The sequence below is a fragment of the Silene latifolia genome, unplaced genomic scaffold (assembly GCF_048544455.1).
Source record: "Silene latifolia isolate original U9 population unplaced genomic scaffold, ASM4854445v1 scaffold_119, whole genome shotgun sequence".
NCBI lineage: Eukaryota > Viridiplantae > Streptophyta > Magnoliopsida > Caryophyllales > Caryophyllaceae > Silene > Silene latifolia.
This window is the reverse complement of record NW_027413127.1, coordinates 73,136-97,179: the sequence shown is the minus strand read 5'-3', so window position 1 is coordinate 97,179 and position 24,044 is coordinate 73,136. Positions and strand designations below refer to the sequence as shown.

General features: G+C 38.2%; 2 protein-coding genes and 7 non-coding genes across 12 annotated transcripts; 7 read left to right on the top strand and 2 right to left on the bottom strand.

Moving 5' to 3' along the window:
• Positions 1 to 431: 431 nt before the first annotated feature.
• Positions 432 to 511, top strand: TRNAL-UAG (transfer RNA leucine (anticodon UAG)). The gene has a single exon. It is a non-coding gene; the product is annotated as a tRNA-Leu (tRNA).
• Positions 512 to 586: 75 nt separating this feature from the next.
• TRNAP-UGG (transfer RNA proline (anticodon UGG)) lies at positions 587 to 658 on the top strand. Its single transcript has one exon. It is a non-coding gene; the product is annotated as a tRNA-Pro (tRNA).
• Positions 659 to 1,599: 941 nt separating this feature from the next.
• TRNAP-UGG (transfer RNA proline (anticodon UGG)) lies at positions 1,600 to 1,671 on the top strand. The gene has a single exon. It is a non-coding gene; the product is annotated as a tRNA-Pro (tRNA).
• A 202-nt stretch (positions 1,672 to 1,873) lies between these two features.
• On the top strand, positions 1,874 to 1,945 carry TRNAP-UGG (transfer RNA proline (anticodon UGG)). Its single transcript has one exon. It is a non-coding gene; the product is annotated as a tRNA-Pro (tRNA).
• A 434-nt stretch (positions 1,946 to 2,379) lies between these two features.
• On the top strand, positions 2,380 to 2,459 carry TRNAL-UAG (transfer RNA leucine (anticodon UAG)). Its single transcript has one exon. It is a non-coding gene; the product is annotated as a tRNA-Leu (tRNA).
• A 73-nt stretch (positions 2,460 to 2,532) lies between these two features.
• Positions 2,533 to 2,604, top strand: TRNAP-UGG (transfer RNA proline (anticodon UGG)). Its single transcript has one exon. It is a non-coding gene; the product is annotated as a tRNA-Pro (tRNA).
• A 77-nt stretch (positions 2,605 to 2,681) lies between these two features.
• On the top strand, positions 2,682 to 2,753 carry TRNAP-AGG (transfer RNA proline (anticodon AGG)). Its single transcript has one exon. It is a non-coding gene; the product is annotated as a tRNA-Pro (tRNA).
• Positions 2,754 to 3,241: 488 nt separating this feature from the next.
• On the bottom strand, positions 3,242 to 10,416 carry LOC141637565 (phosphomethylpyrimidine synthase, chloroplastic-like). Of its 3 annotated transcripts, XR_012541810.1 has the most exons (7): positions 10,207 to 10,395; positions 7,698 to 8,016; positions 6,799 to 6,926; positions 5,846 to 6,672; positions 4,810 to 5,486; positions 4,058 to 4,156; positions 3,242 to 3,896 (listed from the first exon to the last, which is right to left on the bottom strand). XR_012541810.1 is itself a non-coding variant. In XM_074447066.1 (6 exons), the coding sequence occupies exons 2-6, from the start codon at positions 8,006 to 8,008 to the stop codon at positions 4,153 to 4,155; spliced, it is 1,947 nt and encodes a 648-aa protein (XP_074303167.1). In that variant the 5' UTR covers positions 8,009 to 8,016; positions 10,207 to 10,416; the 3' UTR covers positions 3,939 to 4,152. The 3 variants fall into 3 exon arrangements, 2 of the variants coding, with proteins under 2 accessions (XP_074303167.1, XP_074303168.1); XM_074447066.1 differs by lacking the exon at positions 3,242 to 3,896 and having other exon boundaries at positions 3,939 to 4,156; positions 10,207 to 10,416; XM_074447067.1 differs by lacking the exons at positions 3,242 to 3,896; positions 4,058 to 4,156 and having other exon boundaries at positions 4,805 to 5,486; positions 10,207 to 10,318.
• A 1,447-nt stretch (positions 10,417 to 11,863) lies between these two features.
• On the bottom strand, positions 11,864 to 20,375 carry LOC141637564 (ATP-dependent zinc metalloprotease FTSH 9, chloroplastic-like). Of its 2 annotated transcripts, none has more exons than XM_074447064.1 (13): positions 19,468 to 20,375; positions 17,680 to 17,745; positions 17,437 to 17,571; positions 17,289 to 17,354; positions 16,453 to 16,638; positions 16,281 to 16,367; positions 16,085 to 16,198; positions 15,856 to 15,980; positions 15,647 to 15,755; positions 15,303 to 15,428; positions 13,529 to 13,849; positions 13,294 to 13,417; positions 11,864 to 12,375 (listed from the first exon to the last, which is right to left on the bottom strand). In XM_074447064.1, exons 1-13 carry the CDS (start codon positions 20,278 to 20,280, stop codon positions 12,230 to 12,232), a joined length of 2,418 nt encoding a protein of 805 aa, XP_074303165.1. In that variant the 5' UTR covers positions 20,281 to 20,375; the 3' UTR covers positions 11,864 to 12,229. The 2 variants fall into 2 exon arrangements, with proteins under 2 accessions (XP_074303165.1, XP_074303166.1); XM_074447065.1 differs by having other exon boundaries at positions 17,437 to 17,568.
• Positions 20,376 to 24,044: the final 3,669 nt, after the last annotated feature.

Below are 24,044 nucleotides of genomic sequence, written 5' to 3'. Positions count from 1 at the left end.
ATTTCGTGTTGAAAGGTTTGGAGATTCCTTTTCATCCGTAACTACATGAACGTCAATAAACCTGGAAACTTGTGCTATCTAAATAGCGTATCAGAGAGTGTAACTTAGTTTTAATGTACCCTCTCCGACTAGCTTGACAGTTCATCTATGTACGTCAATTTTTGAAACCCGTAGTCTACAAGCTCCCTATTCTCCGTATGGACAATTGATTCTGAAAGGACTCGAGTTTTCTTTTCATTACTAACTGATGAACGTCACTAATCCGCGGAAACTTGTGCTATCTATTATAGTGTATCAAATTGTGTGACGTATAAGTAATATACTTTCTCCGAGACTCCGACTCAACAGATTCATAGGTCACTGGCATTGGTTTTTATTTTCTGCAATGTGTTTTGGGCTATATACAGTACGGATAGGAAATAACCAACAAAGACGGTTTGGCCGAGTGGTCTAAGGCGCCAGATTTAGGCTCTGGTCCGAAAGGGCGTGGGTTCAAATCCCACAGCCGTCACTTTTTTGTTTGCTAAATTGATTTTATTGTATTAACAAATAATTTTATTATAATTAGTAATATTAACAACAACAAGGGCGTTTGGTCTAGTGGTATGATTCTCGCTTTGGGTGCGAGAGGTCCCGAGTTCGATTCTCGGAACGCCCCTTTTTGTTTGTTCTATAACTTTGATGTAATTATAATAAGGAAAAATTACAACTTACCTCCTAATATTTAGCGTATTTTACAATTTACCACCCTGTGTTTCATTTATTACAACATACCACCTATATTTCATTTATTACAACATACCACCTATATTACATACTATATATCTCAATTACCACCGTATTTCATTTCAGATATCATTTCACTTAAATCCCGACTCGTTAAGTTAATAAAAAATTAAATCAATTAAAAATTATAACAATACCCAAGATGCCCATCAATCTCTCATCCCTCCCTCACAATTCAATTGCCACCCTCTCCTTCCTTCATCCCAGATCCACCATCGAAGAAGTCGTCTTCTTCACAGCCTTAATAGTTGGTGACTCTCATCTGTCACCCACCTAACACGACCACAACTACTACGAGTCACCACTCACCGCCTTTATACTCTAAAACTACCTTTTTCCCAACATGATCACGAACGAAGACATCAAATTGCGTAGATAGGAGGAGGAAAGGAACCAACCCACTTGTCCTGATCGGAACGATTGAAGAAAGAAAGAGAATGGTGGCCCCTTCCGTCCAGGGGACATCGTCGGAGAACAATGTCTGGGACAGGGTGAGAACCTTCCGTTGGTTACGCCCTTTAAGTGTTGGTATATCTAGTTTAGGTAGGGAGTGTTTGACTGTTTGTGGTGAATAGAAGTATTGGTATTTTGGTTATTTAAGTTTTTATTAAATTAACGAGTCGGGATTTAAGTGAAATGATATCGGAAATGAAATACGGCGGTAATTGGGATATATACTATGTAATGTAGGTGGTTTGTTGTAATAAACGAAATACATGGTGGTAAGTTGTAAAATACGCCAAATATAAGGTGGTAAGTTGTAATTTTCACTTATAATAAATATAAATAGATATACAAATTATAATTAAACAAGGGCGTTTGGTCTAGTGGTATGATTCTCGCTTTGGGTGCGAGAGGTCCCGAGTTCGATTCTCGGAACGCCCCGTTTTGTTTGCTATATAAAATTTTGAGGTAATTTAAACTAATAATGTGTAACTAATAATATTCACGTTGTAAAACGTGTCTCGGCAAGTGTGATAAACGAAATACATGGTGGTAAGTTGTAAAATACGCCAAATATAAGGTGGTAAGTTGTAATTTTCACTTATAATAAATATAAATAGATATACAAATTATAATTAAACAAGGGCGTTTGGTCTAGTGGTATGATTCTCGCTTTGGGTGCGAGAGGTCCCGAGTTCGATTCTCGGAACGCCCCGTTTTGTTTGCTATATAAAATTTTGAGGTAATTTAAACTAATAATGTGTAACTAATAATATTCACGTTGTAAAACGTGTCTCGGCAAGTGTGATAAAGCAACTGTTACCTTTGGTTTGAATGAGAGGGAGTATAATGTACCCTCTCCGACTAGCTTGACATTTCGTCTATGTACGTCAATTTTTGAAACCCGTAGTCTACAAGCTCCCTAATCCATATATGGACAATTGATTCTAAAAGGACTCGAGTTTTCTTTTCATAATCATAACTGAAGAACGTCCCTAAACCCCTGGAAACTTGTGCTATCTATTAGTGTATCAAATTGTGCGACTTATTCGTAATATACTTTCTCCGACTCAACAGATTCATTGCATTTTATTTTCCGCAAAGGTTTCTTGGCGATATATACAGTACGGATAGAAAATAATCAACAAAGACGGTTTGGCCGAGTGGTCTAAGGCGCCAGATTTAGGCTCTGGTCCGAAAGGGCGTGGGTTCAAATCCCACAGCCGTCATTTTTCCGTTTTTATGAATTACTTGTACAACTATAATCTTCTTATACCTAACTAGCAGTTTTAAGAACAACAAGGGCGTTTGGTCTAGTGGTATGATTCTCGCTTTGGGTGCGAGAGGTCCCGAGTTCGATTCTCGGAACGCCCCTTTTTGTTGTTTGCTGTATAAAATTTTAGTAATTTAAACAAATATATAAATAAATATAATTCATAGTACAACAAAAAGGGCATTTGGTCTAGTGGTATGATTCTCGCTTAGGGTGCGAGAGGTCCCGAGTTCAATTCTCGGAATGCCCCTTTTTTATAATTATTTTCTTTTTCTAAATCATGTTAGATAAAAAATTTCATGTTGTCTAACTATAATTTGGCTGTTCTTTTTCTTTCTAAAAAATTTTCATACTCGTGCTAATTAAGTATTATAACTATTATTACACGGTTATTTCGTCTATTTTTAAACGTTGCTGTACAATGTGGCTTTGCAACAGTGATTAGGTATATAAACCGCAACTGCTATATTACGCTGCACACTAAACTACAACTACAATGTGGCTCCGCAACAGTGATATATGTTTACAACCATACATCCGTGACCTTACAATGTACCTGCAAAGGAAGGATTCAAAAAGACCCGGTCTTTAATCAAAGATCTAATTTACTCAGACTTAACAACTGGAATCGAATGTAGCTAATGTGCACGCCAAATCGTATTTTGGACTAAAACGAAATGTTTTTACAGTTCTGTTTTGTCGACACATGCAGCAAATTTTATTTTTTTGGCAGCAAAATTGAAGTATTCATCTGTTTACCTTTTTTTATTGTATAAATAAATAATTGTTTGAAGTATATTTATTATCCGTTTATACATGAATTTCTGGCAGATATTCAACAAGGGACATTGTCCTTCAACAGAGCAAATAAACTTCTACCCCTTTTGTCCCATGAATAAACTTCATGATTTTTTTCGCTCAAATACAGCAAGACGGGGATGAAAATGCACGAAGTTGATAAGCGGTGTGGGATCAGAAATGAAATCATAACCAACCTAAATTATATTCCCTCAGTCCTAATCATTTGTTTACCTTTCATTAAATTACTAACAAAAAATAAAAGAAGTAAACAATTCATTGGGACGGAGGGAGTATCCACGGACAGGGATTAATACATTGCATAATGCTGTGTGCTTCGATGCAATCAACACAGAGGCGAGCATTCAACCGCAAACCCACCTATATGAGACACGAGCTCGGCCAGGACAAGATAATGGACGAACTCGCTAAAATCGATCAGCCATCCCTGTTTTTAGGAAAACAACACACCAAAAAAACAAAAAAGAAAACGCACGCTCCCTACGCAGGCATTATCCTGTTCAGGTTCAAAGGGACTTTCTCAGCCTGTCCCGCCAGCATTGTATAGTCAATGCTGAAGCGAAGACAGACACCCCTGGTGCCTTTCTTGTGTCAATAAACGTAAAAGAGGGAGAAATCGAAAAACAAAGCATATAATTAAGACCAAACAAGAGTTTAGAGTTCATTCATGTCATGGTTACAAACATTCTAAGGAAATCGAGTCCATCTTTTATTTGTCGAATCTACTACACTTACCACCTCAGGGGAGAAGTCCATGAAGATTAATCTGCATCCGCTGAGGCTTCAATGTTTGCCATGGCAATCAATGCCTCGGCTTCAACCAGGTTTTTCTACCTGCACAGCATAACCAAACATATTCAGATTGCTGTAATTATTTTTGCTGCATTAGTTTTTATGTGCTTTTAAGGCGTACTCCTGATAGAAATAACCCTTTTTGGTGCCGCACCATGTCTTCGTGTAGAATGGTCTTACCAAAAACTTACGGCATTGATTCATGCATAGCTGCATAGGCGTACTTCAACAGAAAACAATGTTACCCCACTGCCTCAAGAGCTACCGTAAATTGCAGGTAGGGGGATGAAAGGTCAACAACAACATCAGAGCCTTAATCCCAAAATGATTTGGGGTCGGCTGACATGAATCATCCTTTAGAACCGTCCATGGGTGGACGCACACCTCAAAATGCGGAAAAAAATAGAAAAGGGAAAAATGAAAAACAAAAGGGGGAGTGAAACATAATATAAAATTTAAATCGAAGTCCAGATTTCTTTTATAAAAACTTAAGATTTAAATCGAGAAAAAATTTAAATCGAGAAAAGGGGGACGAAAGGTCAATAAGAAAAAAAAATGTAGCCAGAGCCATTTTGTTTTATTCTTCCGTAACCCACAAAGAAAAAACAGTGAGTCCCTAGCTCCATTAGAAATGGAAGTTGTCGATTAAACATCCGGTACTATAACGACTAGCATGTAAGCAACTGATGCTTTACCTTTTCAATGATTCCATGTAACTTTGGGGCAAGTAGATCTCTCCGCCAGCTTCACCATGCTGTTCTCCGCTAATAGTTTTCTTAGCAGCAAGAAACTGAGCGCTCATTGCTTCCATTCCTTCCCTGATAGCTTCTTCGGCATTTCCATAACCATGCTCCTCAGCATACTTGCGCACATCCTCTGTTATCTTCATAGAGCAGAACTTTGGGCCGCACATGGAGCAGAAATGAGCTACCTTGGCCCCTTCCGAGGGTAAAGTCTCGTCATGGAAAGACATAGCAGTCATAGGATCAAGAGAAAGGGCAAACTGGTCCATCCACCGGAATTCAAATCTCGCTTTGCTCAATGCATCATCCCATGATTGAGCCTGTGGGTGACATTTGGCCAGATCAGCAGCATGAGCAGCAATTTTGTATGCTATTACACCTGCTTTTACATCATCTCGGTTTGGCAAACCAAGATGTTCCTTGGGAGTAACGTAACATAAAAGAGCAGTTCCAAGAGCTCCGATATTGGCAGCCCCGATAGCTGAGGTTATGTGATCGTAACCAGGGGCGATATCAGTAGTCAAAGGACCAAGTGTGTAGAAAGGTGCTTCATTACACCATTCTAGCTGTTTTTGCATGTTTTCGGGAATCTTGTGCAGCGGAATGTGTCCTGGCCCTTCATTCATCACCTGATGCCACAAACATAAATGAATCAAAATACAAAACTAATACTCCCTTTGTCCCGGTCAATTGTTGTCCTTTGGTTTTGGCACAAAGACCAAGAAAAGAGGAAGGAGCCAATTACTAGATGCCAAGTGGAACAAATTGAGTGTGAATGATCAAATTGTTCAATAATTTCATTCTTAAAATCGAAATGACAACAACTCACTGAAACACCCCAATATGTAAAAGGACAACAAATGACCGGGACAGAGGGAGTACTCCGTATAAGACAATGTCACCTGGGTTCAACCCGTTGGCATCAAAATCGCCCTTGTGGCTCCCTTTACATCAAAAAAAAAAAAAAAAACTTTTAAGAGTCATATACCTGCACATCCTTTTTCCAGGCTCGTCGAGTAAGTTCTCCTTGGGTCAAGAGCTCAGCAAACTGAGCAGTATCATTGGCATCATAGATCGAGCCAGGTCTGAGTCCATCTCCGATGGATAATGCTATGTCATATTGGTTGCAGATATCAAGAATATCATCCCAATGCTCATAAGCAAAATTCTCCCTATGATAAGCTAAGCACCACTTTGCATGGATGGATCCTCCACGAGAGACAATCCCGGTCATACGTTTAGCTGTAAGAGGGATGTACCTTAGTAGAACACCAGCATGAATAGTAAAGTAATCGACACCTTGCTCAGCTTGTTCGATCAAAGTTTCCCTGAAGACCTCCCAGTTGAGATCTTCAGCAATTCCATTCACCTTTTCAAGTGCTTGATAAATAGGCACTGTGCCAACTGGAACAGCTGAGTTACGGAGGATCCACTCACGGGTCTCGTGGATATGCCGACCTGTTGAAAGATCCATGATCGTGTCAGCTCCCCACATTGTTGCCCACTGAAGTTTGTGGACTTCCTCTTCAATTGAACTAACAACAGCTGAATTTCCAATGTTGGCATTGACTTTGACAAGAAAGTTTCTTCCGACTATCATCGGCTCCAACTCCAAATGCTTTTTGTTGGAAGGTATAATTGCACGTCCACGAGCAACCTCAGACCTCACAAACTCAGGATCAAGGTTCTCACGAGCAGCGCAATACAGCATCTCTTCAGTTATGATTCCTTGCTTTGCATAGAACATTTGAGTGTACCGAGGATATCCCATTTTCTCCCTCCTGTCAATCCAATCCTTGCGTAGCTTGGGAAGTCCTGTTTTTTTTTTTTTTTTTTTTTTTTTTTTTTGCGAATCAATAAAGGAAGTTATTCCACATATATAAGCACAAGACCTTTGTGTTGATGATTATGAGTAGAAAGGAAAGTAAGAGGAACACTTACCGATGCGTGGGCTAATATTTTGAGGGCCACTGGTGTCATAGGTATCAAAGTGAGGATCATCCCCAGATAGGTGGATGCGTCTAAAGGGTACCTTGAGTACGTGACCCGATTCTTCGTGGATCACTTCCCTGCAAGAGAATTAGACAAACGGTTACTTTGAAGATGAGGAAAACTAAAGCAATGATTTTTTTTACGGGCCACAGAATCATAAATAGAAAGTTTGATTAGAGATAAAATCTCAATGAAATGGCAACAAATTTTGGACTGGCAGAAGTACTCCAAACTCAAAGAATATGTTGAGTATAAAATCGATCTTGGGACTCCAACCATTAGGCATCAGCTTAAGCTTTTTTGGTTGAGATGGTTTCTTAACATGGTATCAGAGCCATGTGACTAAAAGGTCACGAGTTCAAATTTCACCGCCCCCCAATTTCTAAAGTGGAATATTAAACACCAGGTATGCAGAGGCGGCCTATAGTTGCATCCACACTTCAAGCCCAATGGGCATTCGTGTGAGGGGCTATGTTACTCCGACTCTTCTAATTCCCTCACGTACCCGTGTCCGACACTCGACACCCAGACATGGGTATGACACTTGGACACCTCATTTTTAACCAAAATATGCATATTTTTCATAGAAATAGCCGAGTACTTGGACACGTACCCGTGTCGGATACTTCTAAACGAGTCCGAGTAACATAGGTGAGGGGTGTGTTAGAGTATAAAATCGATCTTGGGACTCCAACCATCAACTTAAGCTTCTTTTGGTTGAGATAGTTTCTTAACAGAATGACATGTCTTAAACCCCCACTGGAAATGGACACTGTCCAACTAAATAAAGGCCGAATGTACGGAAAGACAGCAGTTAAAAAATGCTTCAGGAGAGTTGAGTGACACACCTGCATTCTTTTGTGCTTTTAGGGAAACATTGCTCAAAGGAAGGAAGAGGAAGAAAGTCAGGTGCAGAAGGATCAACTGTATGCTTCCGTTGTTTATCTTTGCCAGTGTTGGTAGTCGGTGGATCGAAGGTTAATGTGGCCTGAGGGACTGCACTTAAGGCAGCAGGATTAAATTCTTTGCTAAAAGCACCAGTAGCCTGCCCAAGCATATCAGTTCTTGGCAAGAAAGAAGTTTTCGGCAGTAGAGATTGTGCAGAATGGTTGTCATTCTTGCACCTTATGGTTGTCAAAGTAGCTTGAATTAACGCCATCGCTGTTCCTGAACAAAGTACACATTGAAACATGGTTATGCAACTGTGGACCGGTGTTGGATCAAAGAGCCAGATCCATTCATTACAGTAAGTTTATACATGTTCCGGACTAATTACTGTCACAACTCACAAAGGTTCTTATCATATTTTTATGCAAGTACTAAGACAAAACTCTGCTCGTATGCTTAGATGTAACTTAAACTCGACATTACTATAAATATGTCACTACAGTCAGTGGATGCCTGACACAACCGTTACAGATGCAAGTCATGAAGTCAAGTGTCAAAGTGTTGTATCAGTGAGGACAGTGGTCAGGTTGGGATAATAGAACAATCACAAATATTTGACCCATATTAAGGAACTGTCTGACACTTTCAACATGTGAGACAGTCGCGCGTAAGACTAATGGAGAATAGAGGGGCAGCAGCGCGTAGGTACAACTGTCGCCATTTTAATTAATCTTATCATAATCAAATTCACAATCTTTTCCATTACCTCAAGTAGAAATTAACTAGGCTTCTTTTAACTACTTAATCGGAGATTCCTTACTACTGTTGTAGTGTTGAGACTTGAGACCATCTCCCTCGGATATACAGAAGGCAAGTTAACGGGTAAACTCCTCACAAGTCACAAGTTTCGTTTATATCCAGAAAAGTCAAAAAGTACCCTCGATCACTTGTCTAAGAGATAATACCTCCAGTGGTGGAGCTAGGAGGGGGCTAGCAGGGGCTGGCGGTTGAGTTTTTCGAAGTTTTTAGTTTAATTTTTCAAAAAAAAATTGAGTGTGCCTTATAATATTACCCATTCACCCCCCTAAGTTTGAATCCTGGCTCCGTCACTGAATACCTCTTGCCACTCAAAGGGTCACACTAACTAATTTTTTTGGCATACACCCCTATATGAGTTCATATCACAATTCACAATATGGAAGAATATGTTGGGTAACAGGCGTAAATATTGAGCGGAAGCGTGGACCTATTACCCTCTTGCGGGAGTGTAATTATAAAATGGACAAGACGATAATAAATACGTCAACAAAATAGAGAATATGGACACCGATTTTCTACGTGGAAAACCCCTTTGAATAAGGGTAAAAACCACGGGACCCTTAGGCCGCTTAATATCTCCACTATAAGCAAAATAATGGGAACACAATGCCTTTCCTAGTACCCACTAGGAGATTACAAATATTATTCTGGCTACCCGAATAAACACTCGGACCCTCAGAAATAATATTCTAAATGTGTGGGACTCAGTTGGAGATTTTACGCCTTTCCAACTGGATACCGTACTGACAGGATTATTTGAGCAAGACACTACACTAACTCTCAAACTCTCTGTATTTTTCTCTCACACTCTTAGTAAGTGGCTCTTATTTCTCACTTACTAGTTTATGTGTTTCTTTGGGATTGATGTGGGATTGTTGTTTGTTTGAAGCTTGCCTTTTATAGTACTCACGGACATCGCACATTTTGCAATCGAGCACACGCACATTTTGCAACTGCACGCTGAGTTTGACAAACATGTACACTACACACTACTTTTTCAACAACTCCAGCACTCCCAACTTTCTTTCCTTTATTTAATGAATGTGGCCCCCACTTGGAGGGACCTTATTTTTCCAACAGAATAATCTAAAGTAAAATCCCATTTTAATTCTCAAACATGACGAACCACCACGATACAACAACATTATCTCAGTGCCTAAAGGGTCCCACAAAATGCGAGGTAAGGTCCTAAAAGGAGGTCAGCCTTTATCCTTTATGTTACTCCAACACAAAGAGACACCTTTTAAATGACCCAAAATGAAAATTGCATCCGAGAACTATTGTTACTTCAAAAAAAGCGCGGCCAGTTTATCGAGTCATTTTTTATGTCATCATAGACAACCATGATTTAAAAACAAAAAAAAAAATTACTATCTAGAAAAAAAAAACATGACCCAGAATTCAGAATAGTCTCAATTAAACAATTATCATTACAATTCATCAATTTAAAACTATCAAAATCACCATTTTCCTATACCTTAAAAATGACCAGGTTTACCTTAAAACTGATTATACAAGTAAAAATATACTCTATCCGTCTCAATCCTTTATTTACCTTTGATTAAAATACCGCTCACAAAAGATAAATAATAACGTAAACAAATGATCGAGACGAGGAGTAAACAATAAAGAGGAAATAATGAATCACACCTAGAGTAGAGAATTGTGAAGCAGAGGAAAAGGAGGAGAGTGAAGTGAGGAGTTGAATGATGAAGAGTTGTTTGGAGTTTCATATATATACAAAATAAAATAAAATAAAAAAGTGACAGAAATTATATTATTTTATTTGAAAAATAAAAAAAAAAGAAACAAATCAAGAATGAGTGAAGGACTTGGCTCACCAGAAAAGCAGCCTACAGTGAAGTGAATAGCCTATTGGCCTCATATAAATGTGGGCCATTTTTCAGATATTTTTCCCATTTCTCATGGATCCTATGATTACCTCCCTTTATTTGATTCAACTATTCAAGTCACTCAAATTTTGTTGGAATCACGAGGACCATTTTGATGTTGTCGGAATTTGAACTTATATCATAGAGTAATTTACACGTATTTATTTTTATATCATAGATGATTAGATATAATAAACGACTCAAACGGATTGAATACAAGTTGGATCAATTTGGATTGGGTCAATTTCGAGTCTAATTTGCAAGAATTCGGGTGAAATCGGGTCGTGTCGGGGTCATTTGGGTCATATTGTTAAGTTATTTTGAAATAAAGATTCGTGTACAAGAAAAATATTTGGCCAGGTCATATTGGACAGGTCAATTCAGATTTAACATATATGCTTAGATTAATTTGAGTTTTGATGTTAAAAAATTAAAATGTAACTTATATGTAGTGACATGTGACATGTAACATGTCATTATTAATATAAAATTATAAATGCATATTTAATCAATTAAATATCATTATATATTAAATAAATTATAAACTCTACAAACCTCAAAAAATTCACATAAACTCATTTAGTTACATATTAGGTTTGATGTATTACATTTGATATATGTTCCTTTATTATTTTTCTTTTAATATTATAAACTCGTAACATATACTTCTAATATACTTGCGACAACAAAAAAAATGTTGGTGATTATTAAACTAAACTAACACGATAACAAAAAATGATTTGATGATAACTTGGTTGCGCACACCATTTTAATTTGCAAGTAAAATATATATGGTGCATAAACAAGACCAAGAGGGCAAGATCCTATGTAAACCTTAAATATACCATTTTACACTTAAACTAATTCCACTATATGGGCAAGTTACAAGTGTAGATGCTTGAGTTTTTGAGTATATGCTTTTGTCACTAGCAATTTTGCTTAAGCATGTGATTTGATTTCGTCAAGGGCAGAAAATTTCAGTGAGAGCGAACGAGTAATGTTATATGATTGGAACGAAAGGAGTATATTAACACAAATACCCATTGGAGACGGACACTATCCGTCACAAGCTGAAGACGGATAGCAGCCGTCTTCAATGAGACGGACTGTTTAATCACGAGGTGGGAATAAAGACCTCAAAAACCATGACATCAGCGAGACTGCGATCTATCAACTAGGTGAGGGTTAACTGTTAAGTAGCCTTCAGGCCTGCACTCGTCCAGGCCCGCCACTTCCAGAATAGCTACAATATACTTGATGCTGACATAGATTTTTATAAATCATATAGGAAAATATCATGTACCACACAATCCCACAACATCAAAGTTCCACTGAGAAAAAAAAAAAAAAACAAAACAAAAAAGCAAGTAAAAGCCGAAAAAAGCTGAAAAGGATGGGAGTCATACTCATGAAACTGATTGAAAATATGAGAATGATATTTCCATACTTGTAACTATGTGAAGTATGTATATACAAATAAGCATAATCAACAATGGATCAGTTTTGTCGGCGAATAATGATATTACATGTACAAATAAAATTCAGAAGTTGTACAGAGGCGCGATCTTCTGCTTTCGCTTGCCATTTTCTACCCTTATGTTCAGGTTGTTCTCCTAGAATTACATTTCTAAAGGCGCAATTGAAAATTTTGCCCAGAATATGCCCTATAAAATTAGGGCAATGATGTGTGTAGAGCGAAATGGCGAATAAGATATCGTGCAGAAGTGTGTACAACCTGTTTTCATCGTTCAGTTACTGAAGGTGTAATGTCGGATAGAATGCTATAGTAGCTGTTCGGGTAATGGTTGTAGACTTGGTAGTGGAAGAAAAGAGCCTTGTTTGCCTTGAATAAAAAGAGAGAGTTCGGCCGGAGCAACCACCAATTTCAACCATTTCTGTAGCTCTTCACCTTCTACTTTCTCGTTCTCTACACAACAGGCAGGTTTCGATCATTAATTTGAAGCGCACATTCAAATTCCCACAGAGAACATATCTAGTTCAGAAGCAATAGACAGCAAGCACAATTTCACTACTTTGTATGAGGCTGTCTCAGTTCTCACCGTGAGACCAACTCAAATACTCGTATTTGATAGTAGTTCTCAAATCTAACAGTCTCACATATGAGAAGATGAGAGACGGTCTCATACAAGAAATTGTGTCACGACTGAAACAAAGTTTGCAATTTCTTCGTATTTAATTTGTACTCCTAGAGCTTTAGGAGCACTAGAAAAACAAAAAACAAGAGATAAAAAGATAACAGAGAAAATATGAATTTAGGAGGAAAAAGGAAAAAAAGCAGCAGTCACAACTTTCTTATTATAACAATAAATCAACAGCATTAACACTAGCAAATTGATGACGCCATAACCACCACCACTCAACCAGGGGAAGCCTTGAGACTGGCTTCATGTACGATTCCAATTGAACAAAAAGGAATGCAGAAACTCGGCGTAAATACATAAAAAATACTCCAATATTCCATTTATATTGTCCCATCTAACATTAGTGGACAACCCAAAGTTTAATCGATATTCTCTTGTGATATACATAGCCAATAGGTAAACTTTTCAAAAAAGATGCAATACATTCATATGAAAATTGTAGTTTTGATTTTTGATATTTCAAATGTACGTAACAAATTTACTTTCCAAATGTACAGATATTTGGACAAGTTAAAGGTCAAAATTGATATCAGTTAATATCAAAGCAAAATACGGACAATATTAAATGAAATGAAGGTAGTATCGTTATAGTACAACAGTATGCTTAGAAACGCCATTTAAAGTCCATGACAATCGAAAGACAAACAAACAAACCAAATATCAGCATATAATGGAGATATTACCTTCTAAATGGGCGCCCAGTCCTTCCAAAACAGTAGGATTAGCGCGAACAACACACAAAGCCACTTCAAGAGCTGATTGCAGGAGCAATTTTACCTCTCTTTGAACGAGATCAACAAGATGCCCCTATTAATGCAAATTTAAGCAAGTTGTTGACAACTTGACATACTATAAATTCCATAATTTGAAGAGGACAAGAGGTAAATGCACCAAACTGCAAACCAGTAAACTGCAAACCTGATCTCTTCCCCAGGGTGCAGACCCAGAGTCATCAATTCCACCGGCGGAAAGGGTTGCTACCGAAACGGGACCGATGGTTTGACTGAGGCCATACTCGGCTATAGCTTTGTACGCCATGTCAGTTGCTCTCCTTATATCATCAAATGCACCAGTCGAAACACGACCGGCATAAACAAATTCTTCTGCTGCACGTCCTCCAAGAAGTGTAACTAGTCGTCCTCGAAGCTCATCCACAAAAAGAAGGTATCTGTCCTCATTTGTGGGAGGGGTGTAAGTAAAGCCCAATGCACCTCCAGATCTGGGTAATATACTCAGCTTCTGGTAACCAAAAACAGCAAAAAAGCTAGAAATATGGTATCAAAGGGATTCTTCATAAGCTCTAATGAACAACCATATCAAAAAGAAAACAAAAGTGTTCAGACACAGGCATAGAGTAACAGGAGACCTCTGTGCTTTTGCCAAATTGGAAACTACAAACATTGGTACGTTGAGATCTTGAGCCCCAAATGTTGCTTCCCAACCCAAACCTTAGGATCCCTTTTCATAATTTGTTGGGACACTTCAGGTTTTCCGCTTTGAATATTTCTCAAGGATTACTCACAAAAAAATCAAAAAGGAAAAATCTCTCTTGTTAAATTATGCAGTGGCTGGCCAAATGGCCCTAATATATATAGGTGAGAAAGCTCTCTTGTTTTCTATTTTCATATAACTCCAATTAGGTCGCAATTACGAATGTCCAAAACTCCTAATTCCACCCATACCAAGATTCTCCCTAAAGTACCCAATAGGGAACGGGCACCAGCTGCACCACTAAGGCACTAATGGTATTCTGGGAGCTTAGTTTCTCTACAAAACACGCTTACCAATAAGGGAACCAGCCACTTGTAGTGTTCTGGGAACTTCTCTACGAAACCGGTACTAATAGACACGGCTGATTCTGGGCAGTACCCGGGTCGACCTGACCTGACACGTCTGTATTTATTAAAATATTAGTCTTGTCCCCGCACCCGTGTCAAAAATTTGGACAGGGTCCCCGTGTCTTCAAATTTTGATTTTGGAGAACGCAACACTCGGATCCGCACCAGGATCCGACACCCATACCCGAGTCAAAGCAACATAGTAACGAAACACAATGAATATATCAGGTCTAATTAATACCTTTCTCTAGCCCTAAATGATTCTAATATTAGTATACAACATCTATACTTACCGATAATTTCCATGGTCAATAACTACCATAAATAATATGGGTCTAACGCTATATCCAAGTGTGCTATTGCGACTCACTTGGGTCGAACATACGTAGCAAAATAACAAATATACTCAGGTCATAACTACTTTCTGGCAAAACATTTTGACAAACCAATTACTCTGACTTATATGATCTCTAAGTTATCCATGACTAATTAGCACATACAGAGTTACCTCAAAAAAAAGTAGCATATACAGAATTCCCTTCAAAAAAGTAGCATATACGGAATACGATTAAATAGTTTACTGCGCTATTGTTAAGGTACACTACTCCAACATTTCAAAGTTACGCTAGCTTGAATCTTTATGAATCTCAGACACGAGAGTCAGAAACTTGCATGAATAGAAACTAGAAATAAAAGTATGCACAGTTAGATTGATCATTCGAGGAAGAAATAAAAGTATGCACAGTAAGGGAACCGATCAGTAAATATGTGGGAAGAACATATCATTAAAAGGTAGCGTTTCTCATCAATCCTAAACCATAGAATGAAGAGGGACGAAGTGAAGATGTTGATACCTCGACTCGGGGTTGGCCGGGCAGTAAATTAGCAATTGCCGTCCCAACCACAGCATGCCCAGCCTCGTGACGTGCAACAACAGCCTTCTCGGTTCCCTTTAACTTGGCCGTCTTTTTCTCTATTCCCTGCACCAAGAGATCTAAATCAGTTTTAAAGCTCGTAGTGGAAAAAAAACGCACTGAAAAAAGCTCTTGAGGAGCCTTGTGAAACGTATATGAAGTATTATGATAGTGTGCATATTAACTCTTCCAATGCCATTGACAAACTGGTCTTTCCAACAAGTACAGGACCATGACACCGGTACTGCACAGACATAGAGAAACTAAGAGGAAGCACTTTGTACCGCTATTGACCGCTCCACTGCTTGAATAAAATCCATTTTCTCCACAATAAGTTTATTTTGTCTGCCAGCCATCAAAGCAGCTTCATTTACTAAATTAGCAAGGTCTGCCCTGAAAAGTTCACGAAACAGCATTAGAAAAAATAAGTAAATAAAAATGAAAAGATAAGAAGCCACAATAACAGATGAGATAGAGAAAAAAAAAAACATACCCTGTGAAACCAGTTGTCATGGTGGCAATATCACCGAGATTAACATCATCTGCTAGAGGAAGTTCTCTTTTGGAGGCATGCACTTTTAGTATGGATTCTCTCCCTATCCTATCTGGTGTTTCTACCTGAGAAGTACATATGTTTTGATATGCTGAATACTTGTAATTAAAAGATTTATATTTTATTGAGAATAAAACCAAACAGCAAGGTGAGAAGCGCCAAGACAGACCTGAACCACTCGGTCAAATCTTCCAGGTCTACGAAGAGCGGGGTCCAAGACGTCAGCACGATTAGTTGCTCCAAGAACAATTACAGCAGAGTTGCTGTCAAATCCATCCATTTCCTGCAAGACGGCAGACAACAATTAACCAACTGATAATGCAGAGACTTACAGAAACCGGTTAGAGAATCAGCAGAAGAATTACCGTGAGCAACTGGTTCAAAGTCTGCTCTCGCTCGTCATTGCTTACAATTCGAAATTTCCCATCACGGCTCTTGGCAACTGCATCTATCTGTACAGAGCAACAAGGTAGGAACTCGTCAGATTCCAAGAATAAGATGTCAACTTCCATCATGACAGCAGGTCATCAGTCTAACCTCATCAATAAAAATGATTGATGGAGCTTCTTTCTTTGCCCGAGCAAAAAGATCTCGCACTCGCGATGCACCCATGCCAACATACAGTTCAACAAATTCACTGGCCGAACAACTAATAAATGGAACTTCCGCTTCCCCAGCAACAGCCTTTGCCAGTAGAGTCTTACCTGTCCCAGGAAGACCCACCTGCAAGGATATACCAGTCACTCCTTTGTGATCAATGCTCAAAGACAATGACCAAACAGCCAAACATAACCTCATAGATAGCACAGAGAAAAGCAAGACTTCTTCAAGAATACTTGACAAAGATGACAAGATCTAGGAGAGAGAGATTAAGGTGTTAAAGAGCTCTCCAGGTACAGGATTATAAATTGGAAAAATGAAAACACAACACTAAAGCAAAGAAAAATAGTACAAATAATAGGACGCGCTGAGGTTAACTAAATATCCTAAACATTTCCCTCAAAAAAATATATCCTAAACAGAGTGTTTCTGAATACTATCAAAATAACTTTCACAATAGTGATTAAATAGGTAACTGCTTGGAACCATTTGTAAAAATGAACCATCAGATCATCCGATGACGGGAACTAATAATTGAAAATTGACATGTAATGTCAAATAATAATACTCTAAAAAAACGCCTAACGAATTTGTCCCACCATCCCTTAAATAAAGGAAAAAAAAAAAAAAAAAAAAAAAAAAAAAAAAAAAAGGTTTATACTAACAGAAAGAACATGCCGAGGGTTCGAGACCCAAAACTATCAGGATTAGTTCCTATTTAAATCTTACTTTCACAGAGTTCATGTAACCTAAAACATTGTAAATCAACTTACCAGTAACACACCGCGAGGAGGACGCGCTCCAAGTCGTATGTACCTGTCTGGGTTCCTAAGGAATTCCTGAACAGTACAAAAAAAAAAACTTATCATATCAGACTCACCCTAAGCAATGCACAACATTCTCCTTTTAGTTTACACATACCACAATTTCTTCTAATTCCTCTTTCGCCTCATCAACACCTGCAACATCTGCAAAGGTCACGGTTTCTCCCACCTCAGAGACTTTTGCACCACCAGAACTCCCTGGTTTGCGGGTCCTAAGGTTACCTGTTGTCTGCTGAACATATTATTACAGTACTCAGTTTTACCACAAATCTCTTTAAAAGATTTCAAGAAAAGGAAGCGCAGGGCGGAGCGGCGGACGGGGCAAAAAAAAAAAGCATACCTGTGAAAAGTTCACTGGAAATCGCTGAAGAAGTCCAACAAGGACAGCAACGTAAAATAAAGTTATCTGCAGGTGAGAGTTCAAATGAGAAGCAAGCAAATGCATTGAATTAAACCACAAAGCAAACTAAATAGCAACATAGTGTAAGTAAATAAACAAGATCTTCATTGATGAGGCATAAAATGAAGACGTGTCCAAAATACAATCACCAACGGAAAAGAGAGGCACAGAGGTAACACTCTTCTCCCGAGCACAAACAACGTTACAAAAATTACTTAAAGTCTCCTGCCTATGGTAGGTTAAGAAGGTCAAGTACCCATGTATAAGAACACGAGAAGATTGTTTAAAGATGACTCGAAATGAAAATAAAACATCTCCCAATGGGTGCATACCATGAAAAAACAGAGACAGAATTTAAATGAGTAAAAGTTTGCTTTATAAGGTAGAGAAAGAGTGCAGGGAGGCAGGAAGTCACCAGGTATTTTTCCACCATATGAGCCTCGTATGGTAATATCAACGATCCAACTGAAGCAAACTGACCCCTTATTATAAATCATGGTACAACCTTTAACAGGACACATGGCGAACACACATTTGGAGTTTGGGAAGAGGTTAAGGAAACAGCATCCAGTCAAAAGTCTATATTTACAAGCATAATAATTATATGTATGATATTAGCAATTGTAGTGACCAGAATTTTTCAGAAAAAAAGGACCATCTGTTGCTAGGAGAAGAAACTAAGGCCATGCCTCAAAATCTTTCATGAAATAATACCATTCATATAAATACAGAAAACCAAGTCCTACTCCTACCAATTTACATGGATTACATTAACTCCAAACTAAAACACCATTACCGAGGCAAACAAATCGATACTCAAAAGTCAGATAACACAAGAGAGAGAAAGATATTCAACATTTAGTAAGTTTAAATTCAAATCTTACATCAATCGCAATTTTAAATTTTCATCAAAGTTCAACAAACAAGGGTAGTAGACTAATAGTCATGCCCTGATTAGAAATTGTATGGAGATAAAAACACCATCCTAGCCGTATCTACTACAGGAGTGAAATAAATAATGTACTCGCATTTTTAAGTATCGGACAGAGGCCCTAGAAAGGTTCCAAAACAGTGAATTATTCCCTTGAGGTGATTGCAAATAACTCACATTACCAATTCTTTTGCAACTTCACCCAAAAGCACTCTACTATATCCTATTATCCTTTACAACATTACGTCATTTACGAGGCATGATCGCACCCAACATTTCTAACATCTAACATCTACTATTAAAAACATCTATACTATTAAAAGCCAAATCGAGAGCCAACAATTGATCATCATAGCAAAAGATGGGAAAATCACACTAATTTCTTTGTATAAATCATAGTCTCTCCCAAACAAACATAGTCAGATGAACAACAGACATGTCAGTTCGGAAACAATCTAATAAGGTAGACATTCAACAATTAATCAAACCATTAGTTACATACTTAAACCCACTTCAATGGTGAATGAAGTACAATGTCATATTACAAGCTTAGCATTTACAGCTTATTTAAACAAACTGTGAATCCGAGTGGCAGAGTGGGAAAGTCATTGGGGCTACCAAAAAATCGAATCTTTAGTTAATATTTTTTATTGTTTTACAACTCATTCTATGCTGCATTACTAATCCATCCTCTCCTACAGGCTTTGCCATTGACAATAATTTAGAGCAACCAATCATATAACTTGCAGAGTATCTAAATGACCATCATAACACAAACCTAAATCAAACCAACTTACCAAGACGGAATTAAAAAACCCGCCTGACCGCTTATCAGGAGACCCAAACTCAACCCGATTCTCAAGCATCTTCTCATAAGGTGCCTTAATATCAGCAGGTCTAGTAGTACTATACACTATCCTTTTCGTAGCCCCTACACTTCGTAACAACGACGTCGTTTCCGACTCCTCAACACCACTACTCACACCATTAATTTCACTCTCCACCTCATTCTTCAACTTAAACAAAATATGCACACCATCAACCTCCACCTTATGAACCTGATCACTATTAATCTTATGCAAGAATTCACTATACGGTACACTAACGAACGTCGTAGCAGGCCGTGGTTCGGACCCCGGTAACGGAATTCCAGGTCTAAGAAGGCGCATAACAAACATTACAATACCTAATTGAAGAAGTAATACACCAATTTCTTGAGCTTGTATCAATGGCTGCCACTTCCACTTCTTTCCGCCGCCGTTAAACCAACCTTTACCTTTACTCTCTTTCTCTCTTCTCGACGGCGGCGATGGCGTATTTTCCGGCGAGTTCCGCGGCGGAGGATCGGTGTTTTCCGGCGACGAACTCGCCGGAGAATCGCCATTAGCGCGAATTCGAACATTTCGATACTCTCTTCTGTTCCATAAGCTCAAAAAATCCCTAAAATTCGAAACCCTAGGTTGCCGAAAATACAGTAATAATCGAGAAGAAGAGGATAAATTATTCTTCGCGAATGAAATTGATGATGATTGAGTGTGATAATTAGGTTTATAGTAAGGATTTGAGTATAATCGAGTGTAAATTAACGGTCTATCTACAATTGCTTGCATGTCGGAAAAAATGAAACCCTAGAATTTGGGGATTTTAGGAAATCATAAACTATGACCAATTTTGTTGGAGGATTGTTTAGTGGATAATTCGAAGGATAAGAGTTTTGATTTTATTTTTATTTTTATTTTTATTTTTCTTATTGATTAGTTTAAAATGAAGGCCGTTCGATCTGATTTTTACAAGTTACTAGATAAAGTGTTGGACCGTTGATTTCGACAAATTACGAAAATTTTACGTGATGTTCCTCAGCTTTGTAACTTTGTAGCCTTGTAGGTGTGTTCAGTGTTCTACCGAGTATTTTTTTTTTTTTCCGTAATTGCTATTTTCTACACACTAATTTACTCAATCCTACATAAAAATACTGATTTTTACAAATATGCCCCTCTCATTTCACCCACACAAAAAGAGAAATCTAAACCTAACTCAAACCCAAATTCGATGCCTTAATCATACCTGAACAAATCTACTTCATCTCCGTCACTCTCCCAGGCCACCCGCTCTTCATCTTCCTCATTTCCCCCGTCAATTGCATTTGATCTGTATTCCGCTTTAAAATGGTAGTATTATTAATTAGTAATTAAATAATGTAATTTTTTCACCCATTTTATTCGTCTTCGGATTTTTCCTATTTCATACTCCGTGTAATAATGATTTGGTCAAATTAATGAACATTTAGGTCAAACACTTGTCCAATTTGTGTTTCTAATAATGTATTGCATCTAATTTGCTGCACATATGACGAGGTTTTGAAACGGGAGAGTTTGCAGTACAATGAATGGACGGAGTTCTTAATATCTAATTAACCGTTTGCGGTGGTCATTGCCGGTGACCATGGTGGGCCGGGGAAGGGGAGACGAGGCTGGGGGAGGGAGACGGGGTGGCCAATATTGAGGTTTGAGCTGGGTTTTAATCATTCTCTTTTGTATCTCTCCTGGTAGGGTGAGAAATGAAAGGGGTATATACAGAATAATGGGGGGAAATGTGCGGGATTTAGCAAGTCCTTTTTTTTTAAGTCGTAGTTTGAAAATGCAACCTTTTTGGAAAAAAGAATTGTCTTTTTTTTTTCAGCTAGTCTTGCTTGTGACGAGTTAATCCCGTCACAAGCTTGTGACCTCTCACAAAAAGGGAGAGGGGATAAGGTGGGGCACTCCCCCATGTGCTTGAGTGCTTCTCACTCACCTCTCAATGAATATTTTGTGAGAGAAAACGGTATCCGTCACAAGATTGTGACGGATATCGTCCGTCTTCAATGAGATTTTGTGTTTTTGGAACTCATATATACGGATCATGGTCATTTGAATGTTAAGTCATCATTTGAGCGACTTAGTATTGATACGAAATTTGCGCGGAAGCGGTTTCAAAGAATAATGAACAATAATTAAAAGGGATATTTGCTTCGAAATCTGTCTTGAAATCGAAACAATGGGATATTTGCGCGATCTAGACCTATAGATCGAACAATGGTGATTGAATCGCAAGACCTATTGCTATCAATCGGGTTAGAGTTTGAAACGCGTCAAACAATAACAGTTTCGGAACGAAAACGCGTCGATCCTATGTTTACAGAACTTGCAAACACGAAAAAAAAAGCTTCTGCTTCAATTTTTATTAATTCTCAATGTATCAAAAATAACATACAACGACCTCTTATTTATACTAGAAAATAAACGACCTAGTGCTTCCTTGCTTCACAAGTTAATATTTTCCTAAAACACGACTTACACAATTACCTTATTCTATTATTCTGAAATTAGGAAATAAATAAATTAGTAATAATCTAATTAGGAAATAAACTAGTTCTATGGTTTTTAGGAAACCTTTATTAAACTCCTAATTAAAATATCAGCAATAAAAATTATAGTATTTCACCTAAATCGAGCTAACCATTTTCGGATCAAGTATAAGGAAAAACTGAATAATCGACACATATTTTTATTTGAGACTGAAGGATTAGGTGAATTTAAAGGGGAATAATTTTTTTGATAATTCACTGGGTATTCGCCTAAAGACTTGGAGGTACAAGTCTGAGGAAGGGGAACTTTGGGTGTCGAAAATAGTGGATGAGAAGGATAAGAGTTGGGTTAGGGATAGTATATGACCCTCAGTGCTAATTAGAAACACAAATAAGGCGGTCGCATGCATGAGGTGCATAATCAAAGTGGACGCGGCTTGGTCCGCGAATTGAAAGGTGTCCTCAAGGTGGATCGTCTATGGGAGGTGTGCTAGACATAATGGTGGGTGGCAAGTTGGCAACTATGACAAGTCTTTCAGGATTGAAAATTTATGCAGCAAAGCTCTTTAATAAAAAAAATCAAAGGGAAATTAAACGAGAAATGAGACTCCAATTGCATCCTTTCGGAGCATTGCACAAAGTCAAGAGGTGGAATGCCAAAGATCATTGTATTTGTGGATCTTCTAAGACCCTCTGATTAGATATCGAGTTACTCAGCTTCCCGAAAACTGCGCTCGAGCTTCACCTTCCGCTGTCTATTACTAGTTAGATAGTTGCTAGGTAGAATCAGGGAACAAGGGAATTGATGCACAAAATATAGTCCTCATTGACGAGATTAACGGTCACCCCTTACATTCACCAATACAGCCCAAAACATTGTGTTTGAATACATGATTACTGTAGAAATGATTAACTAATCCCTAAACATAGATACTACCTAAAACAAGTCAAAGAATGCGGAACATATGATAGTCTTAGAGTAACTTGCGTATGAATACATGGTAATTGTAGAAATGGTTACCAATACAACCAAAACATTCATTTACGTGGGAAACACAAACGAGAATGAAGCTTACAAGCTCATGTACATCAGGGTGACAAACGAACTAACTAAGCCATTGAAAGAAAGCAATCGCAACAAAGACAGCCTTTTCATGTTTCAACGGTCGTCCGGAGCATTCAAATAATGGTAGCTGCATCCACAACCCAAGTTACTGCAAAATCAGTTGCCCACCGGGTTCATTTAGATCATTGCAAAAGATAAATGCATATAAAACCAAGATCTTGATATTGACAAAGATTTTAAACAGAAAATAACGGCATGTGTACAAACTTCATGTAGTTCTGAAAATATATATCTTCAAGCACTTTGGAAGTGAGTTCCATCACAAGTTCAGGATATTCATTCCTTAACAAAGTCAGGAGCTTTGAAGAACTTGCTGCAACCCTTAGCCTCACAGCCATACTTCCATCCATATTTTCCAGACTTAATTTTGTTAATAAAGGGATTTAGAGCTTCGGAAGTAACGAAAAGGCGGCATAGTGACGGGCACACTGACGGAAAAAACAAGCCGTCAGAAAACACGGGAAACTGACGGCTTTCTGACGGAATTTCCGTCGGTACACATTCCTGACGGATTTCCCGTCAGCTACAATTGGCGCGTTGACTAAGTCAATGGCACTAAAAAACATCTGGCGGAATTTCTGTCAGTATTTTCAAAATACTGACGGACATTCCGTCAGATGATTCTCACACACAGCAGTGCATACCAGCTGTTAAATAATTGGGACATCTGACGGAATGTCCGTCAGTAAAAGCATAATACTGACGGAATGTCCGTCAATATATTAGATATTTTAAATCCATTGTGCACAATATTTGTGTTTACTGACGGAAATTCCGTCAGGAAACGTATTTTAGTGACGAAAAATGTTGACGCCACATCCCGACGGAAATTTCGTCAGGAAATGACTTTTACTGACGGATTTTCCCTTTTACTAACGGATTTTGTCCGTCAGTTTCCCGCGTTT

Excerpts from the sequence above, each read along its gene's own strand:
- LOC141637565 (XM_074447066.1), bottom strand. The coding sequence starts at position 8,008 with ATGGCGTTAATTCAAGCTACTTTGACAACCATAAGGTGCAAGAATGAC. Across the intron at positions 6,673-6,798 it reads AAATATTAGCCCACGCATCG|GACTTCCCAAGCTACGCAAG; the intron begins GTAAGTGTTCCT and ends AAAAAAAAACAG. Across the intron at positions 5,487-5,845 it reads CCTGGAAAAAGGATGTGCAG|GTGATGAATGAAGGGCCAGG; the intron begins GTATATGACTCT and ends TTGTGGCATCAG.
- LOC141637564 (XM_074447064.1), bottom strand. The coding sequence starts at position 20,280 with ATGCAAGCAATTGTAGATAGACCGTTAATTTACACTCGATTATACTCA. Across the intron at positions 17,746-19,467 it reads GGTTTTTTAATTCCGTCTTG|ATAACTTTATTTTACGTTGC; the intron begins GTAAGTTGGTTT and ends TCTCACCTGCAG. Across the intron at positions 13,850-15,302 it reads CCGGCCAACCCCGAGTCGAG|AAGCTGAGTATATTACCCAG; the intron begins GTATCAACATCT and ends TTTGGTTACCAG.